Source organism: Podarcis vaucheri (genome assembly GCF_965113315.1).
Source record: "Podarcis vaucheri genome assembly, chromosome: 16".
NCBI lineage: Eukaryota > Metazoa > Chordata > Lepidosauria > Squamata > Lacertidae > Podarcis > Podarcis vaucheri.
In genome coordinates, this window is record NC_138754.1 from 17,817,347 (window position 1) to 17,841,709 (window position 24,363).

The 24,363-nt window shown below is 46.0% G+C and overlaps 2 protein-coding genes across 4 annotated transcripts in view; both read left to right on the plus strand.

Moving 5' to 3' along the window:
* Positions 1–707: 707 nt before the first annotated feature.
* Positions 708–6,106, plus strand: LOC309521246 (uncharacterized protein). Its single transcript, XM_082203552.1, has 2 exons — positions 708–1,283; positions 4,928–6,106. Exons 1-2 carry the CDS (start codon positions 924–926, stop codon positions 5,048–5,050), a joined length of 483 nt encoding a protein of 160 aa, XP_082059678.1. The 5' UTR covers positions 708–923; the 3' UTR covers positions 5,051–6,106.
* Positions 6,107–15,088: 8,982 nt separating this feature from the next.
* Positions 15,089–24,363, plus strand: part of BCAN (brevican) — a 51,911-nt gene continuing 42,636 nt past the window's right edge. The window contains exon 1 of one of the 3 annotated variants that reach the window (XM_082203898.1): positions 15,089–15,198. The gene's annotated coding sequence lies outside the window, so the exon portion shown is untranslated. Of the gene's footprint in view, positions 15,199–15,768; positions 16,118–24,363 lie in introns of those variants that run through there. The other 2 variants (XM_082203905.1, XM_082203906.1) reach the window with 2 other exon arrangements.

Genomic DNA, 24,363 nt, shown 5'->3' on the forward strand with positions numbered 1-24,363 from the left:
TCCATGGGAAGATGTGTGTGTGAGGGGAGTGTCTTTTGATCCTGTAGGTAACAGAGGGACATTTTATTAAGGCATGCTTGATTCACCACACTAAAGAGTTTGATATTTTACCATTATTATTTTTTAAAAAAATAAATATTAAATGTAAAATAAAAAGTACAAACAACAAAGACAACTTAGGAACATAAGAGCTCTGCTGGATTAGGCCAAGGGCCCATCTAGTCTGACCTCTTGTTCTCACAATGGTAACAAGAGACCTGTGGAAAACCAGCAAGCAGGCAGCAAGCGCAAGAAAACTCCACTCTGGTTTCCAGAGACATTCTTGCCTTGGGCATGGAGTGAGAACATAGCCCATGTGGCTAGTAGTCATCGATGGCCTTTATCTCTTTTTAAGCCATCCATGGTGGCTATCCTTGCCTCCTGTGGCAGTGAGTTTCATATTTTAACTATGTGCTACCATTTTCTCTGCCCTGAATCTTCCAACATTCTTCTCCATTGGATGTCCACAGGTTCTAGTGATAGGAGGGAGGGAGAAAGATGAAATTTTGCTGATCCACTTTCTCCATACCAGACCTAATTTCATGAGCCAGCATGTCACCTCTTTGCTCTTTGCCCTGTGGTGTGTATCATCACAGGCCATGCTGACCTTTGCACCCACACAGATATCACTGAGGAGTGGGGAGTTTTGTTCTCATTTTCTTGCTGCTGGTGGTGGGTGGGTCTGGAACCAGATAAGAAAGCTTGCACAGAAAGTCCAAAGTGATGGGTTCGGGTTAGCAGCAGAGAGCTCCTCCTCTCCCTCACCCGAGGCTGAATCACCCCGCAAAAGAGGAAGGAAAAAGCACACGCTCAGCAGACCAGCTTGCGACAGAACATCAGCTGTACCAGATTGGCAGCGCCGGCTCCAGAAGTCACACCCAGGCATGACCAACAGTAAGACGTTCCGGAGGGCCTACTCCTTGCGGGGGTCCAAGTCCCCCAGCCTCCTGGATCCTTCCTCTGGGAGCTCATGGGACCACCTGGAGGAGGCAGATCCCGCCAGGCGGTCTGGAGACGCTGCTCTCGGGGGGCACGGCCTGGTCCCCAAGAACAAGGAAGAGGCCCAACCGAAACCTGCCCGGAGCTGGGGGAGGAGAGCCACGAGTCTGAGGGTGCGGAAGGCCAGGGGAGAGGAGGCCGCGACGATGGAAGAAGCAGCCCACTCCCTTGGCCCTGGCGATGGGCAGATGCTTATCGGGGAGGCCCACGGCAAAGCAGGTGGCAGGATGAAGAAACGTAAACAGGTGAGAAAGTGTGGGGAGGCGGCCTGGCACCATGGTCAGGTGGAAGCCCCATGGACGGTGTCTTGCGCATGGCCCTCAGAAACTTTGAGCCTTCACTGAGGAGGAGTCTGCTCCATTGGTTAGGGCAGAGGGCAAGGATTCAAAGGCCACATTCACACCCTACATTTAAAGCACCATGGTGCTGCTTTAAACCCTGAAGCTATGGTTTGTTAAGGGTGCTCAGAGCATAGAAGCTAACTCCTAGGGGCCAAGGGATCTTCAGGGGAGCATAAAATATTTGAGGGGATCGCTCCCTCCCTAGTTGATTGCCATTGCCATTCAAATGGTGTGCGTGCACTGTGTCATGTGACTGATTATGCGGTGCGGGGCTTACCCCTTTTATGAAGATCACCCACTCTGAAACCCCACAGCTAATTCTCCCCTGGCCTCCTCGCTGGCCCAAGTAGGACCAATTCAACCAGCTAGCCCTGGGGATTATTTAATGCTTATTTCCCCTAAATTGATTTTTGAATTTTATTGTTGTTCATGTTTTTATATTTTATGCTGTTTTTATAATTAAGTGTTCTAAATTTGTTGCTAGCTGCTCTGAGCCCGGTTTTTGAACCGGGGAGGCAGGGTATAAATAAAAAATTATTATTATTATTATTACCCATCCCCCTAATATTCAAGTTGTCTGAGTCATTAGGAGACCCCTATTCCCCTCAATTCACAGGGACCTATGGGAATTGTAGCTCTGTGAGGGGAAGAGGGGGTCCCCTAACAACTCGCTGCACCATCAGCCAACTACAGCTCCCAGGATATATGTTTTTGGGCGGGGAGGGTTTGGAATCAATGACTGTTTAAAGTGCTTTTAATGGATGGTGTGAATGTGGCCTCAATGCATTTAGCATTGCCAGCTAACGCTAAAACAAGCATAGCAGCTCTTGTGCCTATGCCAGCAGCCTGATGCGCAGCAATCCATCAGGGGAGGTTTTCCGTGGCATGGGGCGAAACCTGTGTTGCACATTCCACCAGACTCTGTGCTGCTTTTGCATGCAAGGGACCAGGGCCCATGTAGCTAATGGAGCTTTTTTCATCTTCCGGACTGGCCCACTAGAGGGCACTGCGCAAAAAGAAACCTGGGAATTCTTCTTCAACTGCCTGCCTGGGAGAGTCAAGGTTGTATGCATACTACTGTATACAGTGGTATCTTGGGTTAAGTACTTAATTTGTTCCAGAGGTCCGTACTTAACATGAAACTGTTCTTAACCTGAAGCACCACTTTAGCTAATGGGGCCTCCCACTGCCACTGTGCCGCCGGAGCACGATTTCTGTTCTCAACCTGAAGCAAAGTTCTTAACCTGAAGTACTATTTCTGGGTTAGCGGAGTCTGTAACCTGAAGCGTATGTAACCTGAAGCGTATGTAACCCGAGAAACCACTGTAGTTTTAAAGAACTTTCAAAACCCTACCTTCTCTCAAAGAATTCTGGGCCCTGTAGTTCTACCCCTCGCGGAATTACAGTTTCCAGCAACGCTTAAGAAACTACAGCGCCCGGTGTTCTTTGAGTGAAAGAATGTGTTTTGGACGTGGTTTAAAGGCATAGTGTGTAAACAGCCTGAAAAGCACAGATCCAAGAGGGATGCTCTCCTCCTGTGCCTCCTCTTTGTCCCTGGGAAAACCCACTCCATACCACTGAAACAGAGCAAATGGCAGTCCTCAGAAAAACCAGTTGACATTTGTTCTATTTCAGCGGTAAATAGTGGGTTTTCCCGCTGAAATGCAGCATGACAAGTGGAAGTCTGGGCGAATCCTAACACAGTCTGGTATTTCAAAGCTTCAGGCTTTTAACATCCCTTATTTCTGAGGGTCCTGGTGCATCAAGGCACAAGCCAAAAGCCTCAGCTGGGCAGTGATTTTGCCAAACCACTCTGGGAACATTTTTCAGCTAAGGAACAGGGTAAATGTGGTTATGAATATATTTTTTTTATTTATTTAAGAACCATTTTACAGAAAGATGTTTCTGTCTTCCTCTGGGAGCCACTGTCCTCCCTGAACAAGCTAATTCCAGCAGAGCAAGATAGAGGAACGGGGCCTGTCTATTCATCCATCTAGCTTGCTATGGCCCACTCTGGCTGGCAGCAGCAACTCTCCATGGTTTCAGGCAGGGGACATCCTTAGCACTACCTGGAGACACCATTAGGGATTGAACTCGGGACCTTCTGCATGCCAGGGAGATGCTGAGCTGCAGCCCCTCCTCTTCCAGAGAAAGGCCTCTTAACTGAGCTGAAGAACTTGGCTCCGAAAAGTACTTCCCAGGAATTGGTAGTGTAGGGCTGGGCGATATCTGATTTTCAACATCGGAATATATGACCAGCTAAGCACCGCAAAAAGATCATGAAACCGATATGATTTGGACTTCAAACCTGTTTCAGACAACAACATCGCCCAGCCCTATGGGAGGGAGGGAGGGAAATCTCCATCAGACACGAGATTGACACATGAAGTCCACATATCTATCATCAGTAGCTCTTTAACGGCCAGCGGAGTGCAGAGAAAACATCCCAGGGTGGTTAACAGTACTACTTCCTGCAGGCAAGAGGTTTTCTTTTCAGACACGTAACACACCCACACACGCTGGAGCAATGTGGGGCTCTGTGTGGGGCTTCCCTTGCATTTGATCCAGAAGCTGCAGTTAGTGCAGAATGCTGCAGCACAATTGCTGACCAGAGTGAGACCCTGCCAGCATGTGACACCTGAGCTCAGAGACCTGCAGTGGTTGCCAATGTGCTACCAGGTGTTGCTATTTGTATATAAAGCCCTTAAGAACTTGGGACCAGTTTCTCTGAGATTGTCATGCCCCATATGCACCCACTCGGCTGCTTCAACAGGTGGAACCAGCACTGTTGCAGGTGCTACATAATACTTCTCCCGCGTTTTTAAGGAATTTATCCTTTAGTGTAGCAGCACCCAGACACTGGAACTCACTGCCTACTGACATCAGGCAGGCGCCTGCTCTGTATCCTGTTTGGTGCCTGATAAAAACATTTTAGCAGCATGACTGGGGAAACCCACTGCCCAGATACATAGAATGCTGACATGTGGTTTTAGCTTTCCTTTGATTTTAACTACAGTGGTACCTCGGGTTACATACACTTCAGGTTACATACGCTTCAGGTTACAGACTCTGCTAACCCAGAAATAGTACCTCGGGTTAAGAACTTTGCTTCAGGATGAGAAAAGAAATCGTGCAGCAGCAGCGGGAGGCCCCAATCGCTAAAGTGGTGCTTCAGGTTAAGAACGGACCTCTGGAACAAATTAAGTACGTAACCAGAGATACCACTGTATTTTCTTAATGTTTTATACAGCTTGTTTTTTATTGACGATTGCATTATTTTATTCTTTAAATTACTTTGTGTCGTCATCCCCCTTGCAATAGACAGGTATAGAAATCTTATGAAATGGATAGACTACAAGGTGACTGTAAAACAGGGCCTTTAATTTCCTGGCATAGCTTTTTCTTCTTGGCCAGACTTTGTAAGGAAGCAGCTGGGCCTCCCCGCAAGCCGCCTCCTATCTGGCTGCCCAATGCAAGGCTAGATAACGTATCCAGATTTGAAAACCTCGAGACCCTCTAACTCTCCTTTGCTCCCTGCCCCTCCGCAGCAGGTAAATCGTGCTCTCCGGGAAAGCTGGGAGACCTTCTTGACCAACGTGTACAGCTTAACGTTGAGCCGCCCGACCAGCAGACCCACCACTGATGAAGCCCAGGCGGTGGGGACACAGTGAAGGAAAAGACTCCCCTGGACTAAGCATGGACTCAGGGAAGGATGCTGAACTGACTCAGGCGGCACCAGGGCTTCTCCCTCTTGGACCCTTTCAGCTGTAACCTCCGTGGGTTGCTGGCAATGTGGCAGGTGCCTTGGAAGGACTTCTTCACCAAAGCTGCTCATTGTTCCTGGGCTTCTCTACTGGACTCCTTTTTCAGCATTCATTTAGCTGTGATTCCTGCAGGGGGGTTGGACTAGATTCACTTTGAGGGCTTTAGCTGCTAGTGGAAAGGTGTTATCCAGACAGGACGTCTCTGCTGCTGGACAGCAGGTCTACCCATTAAGAAAAAACAGAAGGGTGGACATGGTATCTGTTTTTTTCAGAGGCCAGATCTACCCAATTCAGTAGACACAGTGCCCAGGCCTCACTGCCACCCACTCTCCAGATAAATCAGAAATACAGTGGTACCTCGGATTACAGATGCTTCAGGTTACAGACTCCGCTAACCCAGAAATAGTACCTCGGGTTAAGAACTTTGCTTCAGGATGAGAACAGAAATCGTGCTCCGGCGGCGCAGCAGCAGCAGGAGGCCCCAATTAGCTAAAGTGGTGCTTCAGGTTAAGAACGGTTTCAGGTTAAGAACGGACCTCCAGAACAAATTAAGTTCTTAACCCGAGGTACCACTGTAGTGAAAACCTGTTCTGTGAATATATACATACCTTTCCACTCCCTGAAAAATTCATAGGGACCCCCCTTCTCCCCACCCTCCAGAGAGTCCCACAACTGTCCTCCTCTCTAGTTTTCTGGCCACTTTCCCCCCTGACACTCCTTGGCACAGGAACATGCCTGGCAGCTGTCCATCAGACATCTCAAATCAGTTGCCTCCTCTCCTGGCTTGGATTCTCCACCTGCCATGTCCTGCATCACGTTAGCTAATTCAGGTAGATAGCAAATACCTTTGCCTCCTGGGGAGTGAAGGGTTTGCGGAAGGAGACACACAACGGGATATGAACACACCTTGTGGTGACCCAAAGTGTTGCTGAAAGCCAATAAACCCAGACCCCACCTCTGCTTGGTCTCTTGTGAAACGTTCCTCCTTTTTAGGCCTCAGATATGTTCTTGTGGAAAGTTGGGGTGTATAAATGTAATCGATAATAAGCTTGATTGCATCCCGATTTGACTACTGCAATGTATTGTATGAGGGGCTGCCCATGAAGACTATGTTTTTGAAACTTCTGCTTCTTCGGAATTCAGCAGCCATTCTGCCCAGAAATGGAGCAGCAGCCAGTGACTCTGGCATAAGGTGGGGAGTTGCAAGTTCCCTATAACTGGCGCCAGCCAACCATCTGGTTGCAGCACTCTGAACCAACCAACAGTTTGCAAGACCTCCTCAGAGGTTGCCCCACATAGAGCATGTTGCAGGAATCTCAACAAGGTCCCTAAGTAAGGTCTGTATCACCATGGCCACATCTGACTCCCCAGGAACAGGCAGGGTTGGTGCACCAGCCTCAGGTGTGCAAACACAGGTCTGGGCTTTCCTGCTATGTATCTATGTGGGTTTGGGTTTGGTTTTGTCCCAGTGCTTTGCCCAACAAAACCTGCATTTTACCACTGGATTGGAGCAAACAGCAATCAGGTTTCCATGAACTGCTGTTTGCTCCGATTCAGTGGTAAAATGTGGGTTTTCCTGGGGAAAATGCTGGGACAAAAAAAGCACTAGGAAACAGACCAGAAAAGCCCAGATCTATGGCTAGAAAGCATGGAGTAAATGTGAGTGTGGAAAAGGCCTACGATTCAGCTGTTAGAAACAGGCAAATTTGTCAATTTTGACATCCCAGTTTTTGTTTTTTATCTTATTTATTTCGTAAAGTTTATATACCACTTGATTGTAAAAACAAACAAACCCTCAAAGTGGTTTACAGAAAGAAAGAAGGAAATTATTAAAAAAATGTTAAAAGCAGCTGTTTAAAATATTCAAAAAATGATTTAAATAAGTGATAAGCTAAAAACAGATTAACACACGTAAGCATTCTAGGGTAAAGCTTGTCTAAACAAAAATGTGTTTAGCAGTCATAGAACAAAGTACAGCGGAGGCCCTGCCTGATCTCAACAAGCAAGGAGTTCCAAAGGGTGAGTGCTGCCACACTAGAAGATCGAGTTCTTGCGTTCAGTTTGCCCCATCTCCAAACTGGCATGAATTTTCCTGTGTCATTCATCTAAGTTAGGCATTTATTTATATAATTTGGCCTCATTCGTGCATTTTCCCAAGCCATTTTGACTAACAGGATGCACATTATTGTCAGTCTTCCTCCATTCATTTTTCAGTGCATAGCCCCCTAAAATGCACTTTGGGCAGTGGTGAAGAAGAAGAAGAAAAGAGTTTGGATTTGATATCCCACTTTATCACTACCTGAAGGAGTCTAAACTGGCTAACATTCTCCTTTCCTCCCCCACAAAAAACACTCTGTGAGGTGAGTGGAGCTGAGAGACTTCAGAGAAGTGTGAGTAGCCCAAGGTCACCCAGCAACTGCATGTGGAGGAGCGGGGAATCGAACCCGGTTCCCCAGATTACGAGTCCACTGCTCTTAACCACTACACCACACTGGCTCTCACTGGTGGGTGGAGAACTGCAACGCAAAATTCAGAGGGCAGCTGCATTTTAGCTCTCGTATTGATTTTGGAACTGCAAAGGGTTCACATTGATGTGTGGTCGGTTTGCAACAAGATGCAAACCCAACTCATTCCCCAATCCTTCCGTGCATGTCATGTCGGGTGGGTGTGGGGAACCGCCGGATACGGGACGCTCTGTTGCTTGGAGGAAAAAGGAAGACGCCAGTCACCTAAGTGTCCCCTATAGACCTGCCTTTCACTGGAGTTGTGGTGTCATCTTTTCCAAAAGGGAGTAGCAAGTGGCTGACATGCCAAGAAGCCACTCTGTGGAAGTTGGCCCTCTCTCTTGAGCATGAGAAGAATGTGGTGGCTACGTGGCGCTTAGCAGGATCTCAGTAAAAAGAAGAGAGCCCCCTGCCACCCGCCTCTCCATCCAGGCCTTTGTTCAAGCCAATCATCTCGCCATATCAGGCGCTCCTTTCAGCTGGCTTTGAAAGCCCCATTCAGCTCCAGGCAGTAGGATGGGCCCTAAACCATCTGCAGCTTGGGCAGAGGGGACAACAGCGCTGAGCTGGCTGCTTTGAAGTGAGAGATGCCAGGGAGCAGGGGGGAGTTGGGGGCCAGGGTTTTGGAATGCAAAGGCTGCTTTAATAATGCAAGAGGCTTCTCAAAGCCCCCAAGTCACACGCTGGTGACCCCATGACTGCAGAGAAGCCAGAACATCGTGTAAGGAAGCCTCGCTTTTGCCCACTGAAGGGAGACTTGCAGCATTGTTTGGATCGGGGTCCCAGATGTGCTGCAAGTCACGACTCTCGATTTGGGCATAAGCTCTGAGGGTGGATTTATGAGCAGAGAGAGGCAGAGTTCTTTCTTGCTGTAGCGCCTCAGTTGGGCTCGTTCTATTATTTCACAGGGGTGAGGGCCGCCCTAAGACATTTTGCCGCCTGAGGCAAAGGACAATGTGGGGTTCCCCTCTCCACTCCAGGCTCAGGAGTTGACTGGACGGGCTGTTGAATATTAGGTCAACACTCAAGGAAACATCCTCCACTGTAGGGCGAGGTATGTGACATACGGGCACCTCACTGCCACCCCTCAGCATCTGCTGCCTGAGGCAGCTACCTTACTCTGCCTAATATAAGGGCTGGCCCTGCAAGGGATGGACACATGTTTGTACCATCCCTATCTTCACAGTAATAATTATTACAATATTGGGAGGGGGAGGGAGCGGGGCCAGCCCTACCCTTAGGCCAAGTGAGGAACTTGCCTTAGGCAGTGGATGCTGCAGATCAAGGAAAGCAACAGTGCACATACTACTGGAAAACTGCATTGCAAAAATTCAGAGAATGCAAATTTCAAAGGGTAGCCATGCTTTGGTTCTCGTATTGTTTCAAGAAAGTGCAAATTCGGTTGCTTCAGCTTCAAGTACACATTGAACCTGCATTTCACCCCTATCCATGACCAGCCATCACCAACTTGGTGCCCTCCAGATATATTCTTGGACTACAACTCCCACCAGTCTCCACCAGCACAGTCTAGGAGTTACCAGCCCTTAGTTCCCAGGCTCTGGCTTCCAGGGATCTGGTAACCAAACCCAGAGCAGAGGAGACGTCCAACCTGGTGGCTTCCTTTGCAGGGCCTCTTGCGTGGTCTACCAGCTTGAGAATTGGGGTCCCTGTTGGTGCAACTGCTCTGCTCTGAACAGGGACCAGATGCCAACTGGCCAGGCAAGAAGCATTTGGTACTAATTGTGGTTTTGAGCCTTCCTTGCTGAGTTCGCAGTTCTGCTCTGCCTCTCCGGCTTCAGGCGTCTCACCGCAAGGACAGCCCCCCCTGCAAGTGAGCTCATGTGCTAAACGCAGGCCCTGGTGAGGTCAGGCTGGGGTTGGCTTGGGAGATCTCCAGGTTGCTGTGGAGAGAATCAGAGGCTGATTTGGGAGGAGGAGGAGGAAGAGGAAGATGCCACGTCTGTGTGGCCAGGCCTCTGCTCTTGGTCGGTTCTGCTCTTGTGCTTTGCATGTATCTGGATTCCAAAGCCTTCATGGTCACAGAGACAGTATGGTATAGTTAGAGTGTCAGACAAGGACCTGGGAGAGGCCTGCGTTTGAAGCTCACGGGGTGACCTGGGGCCCGCCACTGCCTCTCAGCCTCAGCTACCTCACAGGGTTGTAGAGGGGATTAAATGTGGGGGGGGGGAGAACCATGTAAGCCGCCTTCAGCTCCCTGAATAAAATGCAATAAACTGGTTGACATCTGTCCGTCTCGGGAGACAATGGAGGAGTGAGCCTTTAGGGGTACAGTCAAACTGTTGCAGAGTTATAGCACCTGCTGTGGCTGTAGAGACCTATTTGGGAGAGACAGGTTTTGTTGCAGCTGGGGAAGATGAAGGCATCTGGTTGCACTGCTGCAGATGCACAGCTTCTCTCTGCGCTCCTCCTGGCAGTTGTTCCTCCTCTGGTCACTGCTGATGCACAATCTGTCTGCCTCTAGACGCTGCAGTTGTCTGCAAGAGGTTCCCACTCATCATGGTTGATATTGACAGCCTTCATGTCATGTTCGCAGACAACTTTATAACGCAGAGTTGGCCTGCCAACTGGCCTGGTGCCTGAAGCCAGATCCCCATAGAGCACGTCCTTGGGGATCCTGCCATCTTCCATTCTGTAGACATGACCCGAGCAAATGTAGACATCGCTGAGACAGGAAGGTGAACATGGAGATAGATAGATAGATAGATAGATAGATAGATAGATAGATAGATAGATAGATAGATATAGAGGCCATGTTACCCTTTGGTTCAGAAATAAACTCTCTTAGTGCATTTTCGGATGGGTGTTTACTGTGGTCCTTCAGTTAGCAAGGTTTTCTATAGAGTCCATCCAATGTTGTCAGCATCAACTTTTAATATACATTTATTAAATTAATATTCCAGTCTTCCTCACAAATGAACCCCATTGCACGACCCCTCCTTTCCACTCGATTGGCTGCCGTTCCGTCAGAATTTAGACTGTAATCTCTTGGGAGGCAGAAATCTGCCTGTGCACTTCAATTGCTTTGTAGAAGGCCAGGTACTTTCATCTCACCTCAAAAAGGATATTGTGGAGTTGAGGAAAGTTCAGGCTAATTCTACCACCAGAGCTACAGGTTAAGGGGGAATTTAATCCAGCCCCTGTGGCAGTTTATTTCCTGGGGTAAAATCCTAAAAACACCTCAACAACTTTGGTTGGCCCTCTGGTCGGCCCCCACGGCCCTTCACTTCACCAAATCTGGCCCTCTTTGAAAAAAGTTTGGACACCACTGGGTTAAGGTGTTCCCTAGGCTGGGAAGAGTTCCTCAGCTCTGATGCCTCACGCGTTCCCCAGGACACATCCTGGAAGGACTAAAAAATGCTTCTGGGTCAAGCTGGGATTTTGCTGGAGTATAAAACAGCATCCGCTCTGCTGAATGCCCAGCTTCACTACAGCCTAGCGCTGACACTTCATTTTGCTAAAATTTCAAAACTCTGTTGAATTTGGAAGGGCCTTCTGTATTGAAACATCTGAGGAATGTTGTGGGAGGGCAGAAGAAGACCCACCAATACAGTATTTTATCAAGAGCAAATCTTCACTTCTCTAATCTTGACTTTGACACCCATGGCTGTGGCAGGCAGGTGAAGTTCCACCCCAGAGCTGGCTGCAATTTAGCCCCATCCTGCAAAGTGGAAACACAACATTAAGAACGGAAGTGTTTAAGAGTTGTAATGAACTGCAGAGGCAGCCCGAGACACAGTTGATTTCTCCGGATGAGTAATGAAGGCCAGCTTTTGAATTTTTTTCCGTGTTGGGAAGAGAGCCTGGTGCTGGGCATCAGGGAGGAAGCTGCCAAAAGGGACTTTGTGGAATTGGAAAGATTTGTGAACACGTCTGAGCCATGGCGGGTTCCTCCTCCTCCTCCCCTCTTTTCTTTTGAGGGTTGCAAAAAGAATTAAGTCATTTCTGCTGTCCCAAAAAAGAAAAGAAAAAGCTTGGACAGGATCAGGGAAGATTTACAGTAAAATGAATCATCTGGAGATCTGTACCTGGCATTACACAGCACCTCCTTGTAAAGCCACATTTTGAAGAATGGGAATGCACTCCCAGTCTGCTCATTTTGATTGGGGAGAGCACTGCCCCCCCAAAAAAAATTAACCTTGGGGAGGGTAAAAAAAAAACTTCTTAATGGGCATTTTTTTCCAATACTGTTTCCTGCTCCCCTGAACCCCACGCCCCAATTATGGCTGTGGAATTATTTTAAACATTTTTAATACAAAAGTAAAACTCCCCCCAGGAAATAAAACTTGGGTTAAAGGCTACCTTTTGTTGTGGGTCAGAGAGTGGGGTCATATCTTTCAGTTCAGGCCTGGGAGAGGAGAACGTGGCTCTCCATGGGAACCAGCAGGCTGAAAGAGCCTTGCCTCTGCGGGTCTTTCACATGCAGCAGAATCAGATGGTGCAAGGCTGGGGGCTGCAGAAAATGCTTCTGAATCCCAGTTGCTGGAAGCCATGGGAAGGGAGAAGGCTCTAGTGTTCAGGTCCTGCTTGGGATCTTCCCACAGGCATCTAAGCGAGCACGGAGAGAACAGGATGCTGGACCAGATGAGCCACTGGCCTGATCCAGAAGGGCTCTTCCTGGATAGCTTGGTTGGTTAGAGTGTGGTGCTGATAACATCAAGGTTGCTGGTTTGATCCACATATGGGACAATTGCATTGCAGAGAGTTGGACTTGATGATGCTAAGGGTCCCTTCCAACTCTATGATTCTGTTTCTTATGTCCTTATAAAGCCGCAGTTTTGGAGTCTAATCCATGGGTAGACAAACTAAGGCTGGGGGCTGGATCCAGCCCAATCGCCTTCTAAATCCGGCCCGTGGACGGTCCGAATCAGCATGTTTTTACATGAGTAGAGTGTGTGCTTTTATTTAAAATGTATCTCTGGGTTATTTGTGAAGCATAGGAATTTGTTCATTGTTTTCCCCCCCAAAAAATATAGTCCAGCCCCCCGCAAGGTCTGAGGGACAGAGGAATCATAGAATCATAGAGTTGGAAGAGACCACAAGGGCCATTGAGTCCAACCCCCTGCCAAGCAGGAAACACCATCAGAGCACTCCTGACATATGGTTGTCAAGCCTCTGCTTAAAGACCTCCAAAGAAGGAGACTCCACCACACTCCTTGGCAGCAAATTCCACTGTCGAACAGCTCTTACTGTCAGGAAGTTCTTCCTAATGTTTAGGTGGAATCTTCTTTCTTGTAGTTTGGATCCATTGCTCCGTGTCCGCTTCTCTGGAGCAGCAGAAAACAACCTTTCTCCCTCCTCTATGTGACATCCTTTTATATATTTGACCGGGCCCCTGCTGAAAAAGTTTGCTGACCCCTGGTCTAATCCTACATCCAGTGGCATAGCGTGGGTTGCCAGGCCCCCCAGGGCAAGGCAAGTATCCTCAGCACCAGCTGCCAATGGGCTGGAATGAAAGGGCAACAGCTTGGCAACCTAGCCAAGTGGTGCTCCATGAGCATCCAGCATAGCAGAGAACAGGACAGGAGATTGGTCAGGAGTGGATATCTTTCTAAAGCCCCTACAGAGGGTGCCCTAGCAAGTGGCCATTGCCCAGATCTGCTCTTCAGTCCACCCATGTGAACAGTGGGAGATTTTCTGTGAGACGGTGAGGGTGTGCTTTTTATTTGTTGTTACTACTTTCTTTTTCTTTTGAAACTTTGTGCCCCTAATCATCTTGCACCCAGGGCCACGCAACGCCAATTGCACTTCATCTCCCGTCTTCCGAACCTGACTTCTTGTCAGCCTCAAGCTTACAATGCTCATCTCTGACAAATGACTTTCTCCCTCCTGATGAGGGCAAGACCCTGTTACAAAATGGGGTGCTGCCCCCTGCCCCCCGAACCCTTACAGTCCATAGAATTGTGCAGCAGAACACCTACGATTTGTGCTGATACCACCCATTTTACAGATAGGTAAGAAAAGGCAGCAAGATTGGGGAGGGGGGCCTTGTGGATTCTGGTCTGCAGCCTTTGAACCATGAGAAGAAGCTGTTCTGGGAAGAGGGGCAGCTGGCTGGGGAGAAAAGCCCACTTAGCATTCTAGGCAGCACCAATCCCTCACGGGAGGCTGCTGCTGCAATAGGCTGTGTTTGGCAAGAGCCAAATGAATTCAGGTCCCTTTTTCTCACACCCCACCCCCTGCTCCCTCTACTTCCTTTTAGTACTAAGTATTCATCCAGTGGCATTCTCAGAACTGCACTGGCCTCTTAAATATGTTTAAAACTGCTCCAGAAAGCCATTTCAGTTTGGTGAGGACAAGAACTTGCGAGAGAGGACTAGGGCAGGGTTTTTAAAAACTGGTTCTTTACTGCAATCACTGCAGTGAAATGTAGCAAATCTATCTGCACGGAATGAGAGAGAGAGAGAGAGAGAGAGAGAGAGAGAGAGAGAGGTGATGATTTACATGACAAAGCAGCAGCATCTTAAACTACTGTTAGCTTCTTGGCAATAAGGAGAGGACCCCACCTCCAACACACACACACACACATACACAGAATAGTTACCACCATTAATCTTTCCTTATGGCTTCTGAATGCTAAAAATGAATCTCAGTCTGTACAGACACCAGAGCATCAAAACGAATCTTTGTATTCATAATTCCTACGTTGATTTCAAACTATAGTTAAGCTTAACTATGGTTGAAAGACAAACCATGGTTTAGCTTAGTGTTAGGTCTGAACCAAGGTCTGTGGTTTGTTTCCTCCAAACAAACCAGGAGTGGTAAGCCAAGTACAAACCTTGGTGACAGCTTGTGGTGATCAAGAGACAATAATTGAAAAGATGTTGTTATCATTATCATCATAATGAATGTATTTCCCACCCTTCCTACCAAAGGAACCCAGTACAGCCCAACAGACCAGGAGTGGGGAACCTTTTTCAACTTAAGGGCCATGTTCTCTCATCGGCATATTTCCAGGGGCCGTGTGACAATGGTGGGCGGAGCAGGGGCCAAAGTGGGTGGAGCAACAAATGTGACTCTTACCTTTGTACTCCAGGCTACCCTGCAATCATCATCATCATCATCATTATCTGCACACATCTCCATCTGGGCAAGCTATAGAAACATCATCTCAGTTCAAGAACACATTTCAACCAGGGGGAAAGAGCTCAAGAAGGGCAGGGAGCAGAGACAATGAGGGGTGTTGTCGTTGGTGGGGGAGCGTTCTGGGGGCCAGACAGGTCTGAAGGGCCGGATTCTCCCCCCCCCCAAAAAAATGTCCCAGGCCTGCGCTAGACAAACGTCAAGTGCATAAAGGAACAACCTTAACTCTTTCGGGGGCGGGATGCGAGAAATGTCGGGGGGGGGGGAGAGCTCTGACCAAACCACGCCCACACTGGGATCCCAGGTGGGCGGGAGGGGGCTCCCGCAGATGATCCCCACGGAGCTGTAAACCGGACATCTTCCCAAAGTGTATAGACCCACGCTTAAGGTTGAACGTGCAGCCCGATCCCTGTGCATGCTTCATCAGAAGCAAGCCTGGCTTACTTCCAGGTAAGCGTGCGTGCGTGTAGAAGAGATTGCCGCTTTCGTCTCGGCGGTGTTTGCTCATTAAAAAAATCATAGAATCGCAGTTGAAAGGGACCCCGGGGGCCATCTAGTCTAACCCCCTGCAATGCAGGAATCCTGCCCACAGCCGTCCCTAGGTGGGCTCGAACTACCAACCTTCGGGTTAGCATTGCGCCACAAGAGACCCGTGTGCCACAAAGACTTGTGACACAGTTTTTTGGGGCGGTGGATTGGGCGCTTCCTTCTTCTACCTGCCCTCGCCATCAGAGGTGTAGGTTTGGATCTTGACGGTCACCCCCCTTCAGAGGAACGAAATTTTAAAAATTGGCTTTTTACAGGGTATTGGTCCCAGATGGACGGGGTATAAATAATGATGATGATGATGATGATGATGATGATGATGATTTCTATTAAACGGCTATAAGCCTCGCTGTTTAAGGGTGCATTGGGTTGCGCGCACACACACACACACACGCCCAGCCTTGTCTTTGGAGCTCCTCGCGGGCACAGCGGGTGGTGAATTGGGCTGGCATCTGCCTCAACCTCGTGCTTCCTTTTCCTTTAAGTGGGAGGGGAAGAGGGCGCGAGCGGAGGATTCCCCTCTCTTCCTTCTGCATCAGGGCGACAGAGTGTGTGTCCTGCTCTTTCGTCCTGGCCGCCGCCGGGCTCCTTTCCACCCTGCCTCTTCTTTTGGAGTAAGCTGCTGCAGTTCCCAGCCCTGCATTGCTGCCCCACTGCAACACTCGCTCCGAGAGCTGGGAAGGAAAAGTTCTCTCTCCCCCATCCACCGGAGCCTCTATAGCGCAGGCAAGAAGCCGGGCATTTATTTCATTTTGCAACGTTTGTTTTATTCTAGTTCAAACTACAGATTCCTTCTTTTTTCTTTCTTTCTCCAGTAAAATTGGTGAGTAATGAAAGTATTTTTTTAAAAAAATAATATTAAGTGATTTGCAATTTGATCCCCCCCCATGCAACATTAGCAGGTTTGGGGAGGGGGTCTTCCCCAAAGCTGGTGGGGGCAGCATGTGGGGCAGGGGGCTTCCCCCACCAGTGAAAAGCTCTTTCAAATGACATAGGGGTTCCTTATCTCAGAAACAACTCCCCCCTTTAATCAACCCCTCTACAATCTTTATTTTAAAGGTTGTATAGTGTACATTTGTCACAACCAAAATATAGGACTGCAGGATTTAGCATAAAAATCAGTTGTGTGTCTTAATTTTATAGTAAAGGTTGGGGGAAGTTGGTGGGGTGCAGGGTTTGCCAACGTTGAGACAAACTGATGCAGTGAAAGAAAAAAAAAATCCCTCAAACTTCTGTGACTGCAGTTCTGGCTTGTTTGCAGATCATTCATTTTCCAGAAGGGCATAACCTTGATTTGGGTGGATTATTGCACTGCCTTAAAACAGCAGCGTGGAAGTCTTTACAGTCAGTCAGTTTATCTCTCAGGGCTCCATTGGTCCTCTTTTCTCCCCCATTTCCAAATCCGAATCCCTGCCTGAAACACAGGAAGGATTTGAGTGCTCCCCTAGGTATTAATTGGCTGGCTGGATCAGGCAAAGGGCCCATCAACCCAGTATCTTGTTTCCAGCAGTGCCAAGCAAGAAGCTTCTTCTGGAAACCGTCCCAATCAGGGCAGGAAAGTGTTGGTCCTTCCCTGTCCTTGTCTGAGGCATCTGGTGGGTACTCAAAGTTATACTGCTCTTAACATGGAGGTTCTACATTGCTATCCTGTGCTTCATTTTCTCTCACTAAAACTGGTGGGTTTTTTAAGTTTCTGTTGCCAAGTGTAGCTGAACTTTGGCCCTTTGTGTATTAAGCTTCTATGGCTGCATTTTAAGGCCACCATGTGAAATTAATATTTCAAACTAAACTAGCCAAACTAAATAGATTTTAATACAAATTCCACCTCCCGAACCCTGGACTCCCCAATCCAGAATAGTCTATGTTGGAAAAAATAAGTTAGGATGTTGCTAGTGAGTCTTATTATTATTATTTATACGTTTAGCCCACATTTTGTACAAGGAGCTCCATGCTTAGTCCATCTGCTGAGCGCTCATTTTATCTTCACAACAATCCTGTGAGGCAGGCTACACTGTGAGATGGATAATTGCCCAGGGTCACTCTGTGAGATTCCTGGCAGGGTAGAGGTTTGAACCAAGATCAGCTGTATTCTTGGAAGCAAAGCCACTGTGTTCAATGGGGTTTAGTCCCTAGTGTGTTTGCAACAGCTGCTTGGGTCTATCTTCTGTATATGACACACTTCATGAGTTGTTGTTGTTGTTTAGTCGTTTAGTCGTGTCCGATTCTTCGTGATCCCATGGACCAGAGCACGCCAGGCACTTCTGTCTTCCACTGCCTCCCGCAATTTGGTCAAACTCATGCTGGTAACTTCGAGAACACTGTCCCACCATCTCGTCCTCTGTCGTCCCCTTCTCCTTGTGCCCTCCATCTTTCCCAACATCGGGTCTTTTCCAGGGAGTCTTCTCTTCTCATGAGGTAGCCAAAGTATTGGAGCCTCAGCTTCAGGATCTGTCCTTCCAGTGAGCACTCAGGGCTGATTTCCTTCAGAATGGAGAAGCTTGATCTTCTTGCAGTCCATGGGACTCTCAGGAGTCTCCTCCAGCACCATAATTCAAAAGCATCAATTCTTCGGCGATCAGCCTTCTTTATGGTCCAGCTCTCACTTCCATACATCACTACTGGGAAAACCATAGCTTTAACTATACGGACCTTTGTTGGCAAGGTGATGTCTCTTCATGAGTTACTTTTTTCTAACCCCTCCCTCTCAAAATTAGATTTAAGCTCTAGAGTTTACTCATAAGTCAACTCTTGCAGGTCACCTAGTGATGACTAAGCACAGTTTAATTGGCACATCACCTGTGGAATGACAGACGCCACGTTCACACTGTACATTTAAAGCACTAAATAAGGTAAAGGTAAAGGACCTTCGGATGGTTAAGTCCAGTCAAAGGCAACTATGGGATGCGGTGCTCATCTCACCAAGGGAGCCAGCGTTTGTCCACAGTCAGCTTTCCGGGTCATGTGGCCAGCATGACTAAACCGCTTCTGGCACAACGGAAACACCGTGACAGAAGCCAGAGCTCAAGGAAACATTGTTTACCTTCCCACTGCAGTGGTACCTATTCATCTACTTGCTTTTGAACTGCTAGGTTGGCAGAAGCTGGGACGGAGCAAAGGGAGCTCACCCTATCATGCGGATTCGAACCTCCGACCTTCCGATCGGCAAGCACAAGAGCAGGGGTCAGCAAACTTTTTCAGCAAGGAGCCGATCCACTGTCCCTCAGACCTTGTGGGGGGCCATACTATATTTTGGAGGGGGGGGAGGAACGAATTCCTATGCCCCACAAATAACCCAGAGATGCATTTTAAATAAAAGGACACATTCTACTCATGTAAAAACACGCTGATTCCTGGACCGTCTGTGGGCTGGATTTAGAAGGCAATTGGGCTGGATCTGGCCCCCGGGTCTTAGTTTGCCTACCCATGCCCAAGAGGCTCAGTGGTTTAGACCACAGTGCCCCCCCATCCCATTTAAAGCGCTATGACATGACATCACTTTAAACCATCATGGCTTCCCCCAAAGAATTCTGGGAGCAGTAGTTTGTTGAGGGTTCTGAGAGCTGTTAGGGGACCCCCTATTCCCCTCCCAGATCTACAATTGCCAGGGTGATTTTAAGGATCAGTCCTTCCCATCTGTCAGGGGTTCTTTAGCTATGATTCCTGTATTGCAGGGGGTTGGGCTAGAGATGACCCTTGGGATCCCTTCCTTTTTTAGAAAAGTTTTCAGTTTTAGAATTACACCATTTCCCATTCTTATACAGTAGTTCTTTTTGACTTCCCACCCAGCATTCCATGACAATTCCTTTTACATCTTGTTTAGCTGCATATCCATTAATTCCTTCACCTTACTTTCCACACTCTCACATCTTTTATGTTGTCAACTGTTGGTCACAAAGTATCTCCTACTTGGAATTTATATTTGAGGTCATTTTTTTGTAAATATTCCCCTAGATACTCCCACTCACTCCTCGTCTGTTTGTCATCTTGATTTCTTATTTTAGATGTGATGCTGGCAAGCTCTGCATATTCAATTATTTTATTTAGCCATTGTTCTTTCCCTGGGGGTCTATCTTTGTTCCCAATATCTTACATTTACTATCCTCGCAGCTGCTGTTGCATATAGAAATAGATTGTGGCCTTTCTTTGGTAACTCATTCCCAAGTATGCCTAGAAGGAATGCTTCCAGTTTATTGGGGAATGTGAATTAAAAGTTTTTTTTTAGCTCGTTGTACACCATCTCCCCAAATTCCTTTGCCCGTTTACATTTTCATCATAAATGAAAAAATGTAACCTCTAGCTCCAGACATTTCCAGCATAATTTTGAGCCTCTTTTATACATTTTAGCCAGTTTGACCGGTGTCAAATGCCATCTATATTGCATTTTTTTTGCATATTTCCTCTTATTTGATAACATGCAGAGAAGTTCATTGTTAAATTCCATAATTTTTCCCACTCAGAAATTTCAACATTATGCCCAATATCAATAGCCCATTTTATCATTGCCTCCTTTATCAGTTCGTCTTTGGTCTCCCATTCTAGCAATAGTTTATATCTTTTAGAGATTAATTTTTTGTTAGACCCCCAAAATCACTTTTTCAAATTCTGATCCTTGTTGTACATATCCTCTCTCTTTATCTCTTTTTGAATATCTCCTTTGTTTAGAAGTATTGAAACAAGTCAGGGACCAACCTTTGGGATCCTTTCCAATCCTACAGTTTTATGATTCTATAAAATAAGGCACCACTAACAAAGATGGTGGTTAACATGGCCACAAAGCAGAACACGAAACAGGTGTCCACACTATGTTCCCTGCTTCTTTGAAAACTTTATTTAGCACCTCCGTCATGTGCAGAGGCAGCTGGGCGGTCTACCTTTGAATACTAGCTCCGATTTGTGGTGAGCAGAATAGAACAGAGGAGGAAAAGGGTGTCACCTTCATACTGATTCTGGGGTGCCAGGAAGAATCTTGCTGGGATGCGGCTCCACAGGAGCTGCAGCTGATGGGAGTTATACTCTGAAACATCTGGAGGGCACCAGGTGGGGAAAGGCTGGGGTGAAAAGGAGTGCCACAGTGGTCCATGTCTCCCCCTCCCCACTGTTCACAAGAGGGGCGGAGCCTAAGAGAACAAAGGTGGGGCCTGATGGACTAGAGGGCGGAGTCTTGCATCGCCATTTATCCCACCCCCCTTAACTCTTTCCTGTGCAGCTCCAATGTAGGAATTCTGTTCCATTTCCCAATGTGTTTTTAGAACATAGAATTATTCTTGTACCCTCTGGATGGAAAGAGCTGTCCGCTTCTCCAGTTCTCATTTTTCCAATCTTCAATTCAGTTCTTTACGTTTCCACAGCAACTTACAATTGTTGCTATTCTTTGCTATTATAATCCTCATGAAAATTCCTCAGCATTTGTTTTTTTTTTTATAATAATTTTATTGCATTTTTCCAAATTACAAGTAAAACAGAAGAAAAAAACAGAACAAAAGAAAAGATAAGAAAAGAAAACAAAGGATTCCATTTCAATAACTTTTTTTTCAAATTTCCATTGGACTTCCCCACATCCCCCGGATAATGCATTCTTGATAATAAAGTCATCAGCAAATTATACCCTTATTTCATATATTTCTTTATATTTTCAATTGCAATTTAAGTTTAAATCTCTTGTTCTCCATTTACTCTAAAAATATAACCTGATATCATTTTAACCCATTTAAACTTTGGTTCTTTCACAAATATTAACAATTTCATAAATAATTAAATTTCGTTGCTGGGGCTAGCGTCCTGAATCATACGTCATCTTATGTTTCATACAACTTATAATACTTTTGCAAATAGTCTTTAAATTTTTTCCAGTCCTCCTCCATTGCCTCTTCTCCCAGGTCCCGGATTCTTGCAGTCATCTCAGCCAATTCCATATAGTTCATCAGTTGCGTCTGCCACTCCTCCAGTGTGGGCAAATCTTGGGTCTTCCAGTATTTGGCGATAAAGATTCTTGCTGCAGTTGTAGCGTACATAAAGAAAGTTCTGTCCTTTTTTAACACCTTCTGGCCGACAATGCCCAGAAGAAAGGCCTCTGGTTTCTTGGGAAAGGTGTACTTAAACACCTTCTTTAACTCATTATAGATCATTTCCCAAAAGGCCTTCAATCTTGGGCACGTCCACCAGAGGTGGAAAAATGTCCCTTCAGCCTCCTTGCATTTCCAACATTTATTGTCAGACAAATGGTATATCTTAGCAAGTTTGACTGGGGTCATGTACCACCTGTACACCATTTTCATAATATTTTCTTTCAAGGCATTACATGCCGTGAACTTCATACCGGTGGTCCATAACTTTTCCCAGTCTTCTGACATGATGTTATAACCAATGTCTTGAGCCCATTTTATCATGGCTGATTTAACTGTCTCATCCTGAGTGTTCCATTTAAGCAGCAAGTTGTACATTCTCGATATTACCTTGGTCTTTGGTTCTAACAGCTCTGTCTCAAGTTTCGATTTTTCCACCTGGAATCCTATTTTTTTATCTAGCTTGAAAACCTCATTAATTTGGGCATAGTGTAGCCAATTTTGCACCTTATCTTTTAGTTTTTCAAAGCTCTGCAATCTCCAATTACCTCCAATATTCTCTATTATTTCCCAATATTTCGGCCAATATGCCTCCATATTGGATGTTTTCCGAGCTTTGGCCTCTATTGGTGAGATCCACCTCGGAGTTTTACTTTCCAATAAGTCTTTGTATTTTTTCCAGACCATGTATATTGCTTTCCTGACAATATGGTTTTTGAACATTCCATGTGTTTTCCCCTTGTCATACCACAAATACGCATGCCAACCTAGCGAATTGTTGAAGCCTTCCAGATCTAGGACATCAGTGTTTTCCAATAAAATCCAATCTTTCATCCAGCAGAAGGCCGCAGCTTCATAGTATAACCTTAAGTCCGGCAGGGCAAACCCCCCTCTCTCCTTTGCATCAGTTAATATTTTAAACTTTATTCGGGGCTTTTTGCCCTGCCAGACAAATTTAGAAATGTCCTTCTGCCACTTTCCAAAACAATCCACTCTGTCCACAATCTGCAAGGCCTGGAACAAAAACAACATTTTTGGCAAAACGTTCATTTTTATAGCTGCGATTCGGCCTAACAAGGATAATTTCAATCTTGACCAAATTTCTAAGTCTTTTTTAACTTCTGACCAACATTTTTCATAGTTATCTTTAAATAGATTCAAATTCTTAGAAGACAGATTGACCCCCAGGTATTTCACTTTTTTAACAATGTTTAGCTCTGTTTCTTTCTGAAACTCCTCTGTTTCAATAACCGTCAGGTTTTTCCCTAACACCTTAGTTTTTTGTTTGTTCAGCTTAAAACCCGCCACCCGACCAAATTTCTGAATCAATTCCAAAACTCTTTTTGTACTAGGTTCTGGCTCCTGTAATGTTAAAACCAAGTCATCTGCAAATGCTTTCAGTTTATATTGTTTCGCTCCGACCCATATTCCTTGTACCTGCCGATCCTCCCTTATCATGTTCAGCAAAACCTCCAGGACTGAGATAAACAACAGAGGGGATAGGGGGCACCCTTGGCGTGTTCCTTTTTCAATATGAAGTTCTTCTGTCACCACATTGTTCACTATCAACTTAGCTTTTTGTTCAGAATAGATTGCCTCTATTCCGTTCTCAAACCCCCTTCCCACTCCCATCCCTTCCAAGTTTTTCTTCATAAATTTCCAAGAAATATTATCAAAGGCCTTCTCCGCGTCGATAAAGATTAACACCGCTTTGGTGTTAATATTTGTTTGTAAAAGTTCCAAAATATCGATAATGTTCCTGGTATTATCATACAAATGTCTACCTGGGAGAAAGCCTGCTTGGTCCTTATGAATTACTTCATTTAATACTTTTTTAAATCTGTTAGCCAAAACGTCCGCAAATATTTTGTAATCCACATTTAGGAGTGAGATGGGGCGATAGTTCTTAAGTTGAGTCTTTTCAGTTTCCACTTTAGGTATCAATGTGATGAATGCTTCTTTCCACGTATCTGGTGCCCTCCCTCCCCCCATAATATAGTTGCAAACCTCCATTAATGGTTGTATCAGATAGTCTTTTAAAGTCCTGTAATATTTGGAGGTAAGTCCATCGGGGCCCGGAGATTTGCCTAGTTGCATATTCTGAATGGCATCCTCGATTTCCTGTAGTGTTATTTTACAATTCAAGATTGATCTCTTCTCTTGAGATAATTTTGGAAGGCCATTATCTTTCAAGAATTGTTCTATCTCAATTGCTTCCTCAGGTTCTTGTGTGTACAATTTTTTAAAATATTTCTGGAAACACTTTCTAATTTCTCCTGGTTTCTGAAAGTTTTTCCCTTCAACTTCTAGGTTGGTGACATAATTTAATTTTTGTCTCTTTTTCAACTGCCAAGCAAGTAGTTTCTCACATTTGTTTGCAGATTCAAAGGATCTTTGTTTCATTTGTTTGATTTTCCATTCCACTTCTTGGTTAATCAATTTCGCATATTGTGACTGGTGGAATTTTATTTCTCTTAAAGTCTCTTTTGATTTTGGATTCACTCTTAATTTTTTCTCCCCATCACTTATCTTCTCCAAAATCTTGTCTTTTTTACTATTCCAGAGTTTTTTCTTGATTGTATTCTGTTGTATCAGGAACCCTCTCATTACAGCTTTGCTTGCGTCCCAGATAATTCTCTTTTCCACTGAGGTATTCAAGTTGATTTCGAAATAATCCTTTAAAGTTTTTTGGGCCTTCTTTACGATCTCTTGATCTCTTAACAAGTTGTCATTCATTTTCCATCTGAAGGAATCGGCAGTAGTAAATCTCATTTCCATTTTCAAAGCGTTATGGTCGGAGCAAGTCTTTGGGCAGATTTCTATTTTTGTAGTCTTAGGTGCCAGCCCTCTAGTTGCCCAGATTTGGTCGATTCTTGTCCATGACAGGTGGGCCTCAGAAAAGAAAGTTCCTTCTTTACCTAGGGGGTTTCTCGTCCTCCATAAATCAATTAGGTCCATATTGTCAGTTAATTCAAAAAAAGTTTTTGGTAGTCTTCCATCTTTAGTC

Excerpts from the sequence above, each read along its gene's own strand:
- LOC309521246 (XM_082203552.1), top strand. The coding sequence starts at position 924 with ATGACCAACAGTAAGACGTTCCGGAGGGCCTACTCCTTGCGGGGGTCC. Across the intron at positions 1,284-4,927 it reads GGATGAAGAAACGTAAACAG|CAGGTAAATCGTGCTCTCCG; the intron begins GTGAGAAAGTGT and ends GCCCCTCCGCAG.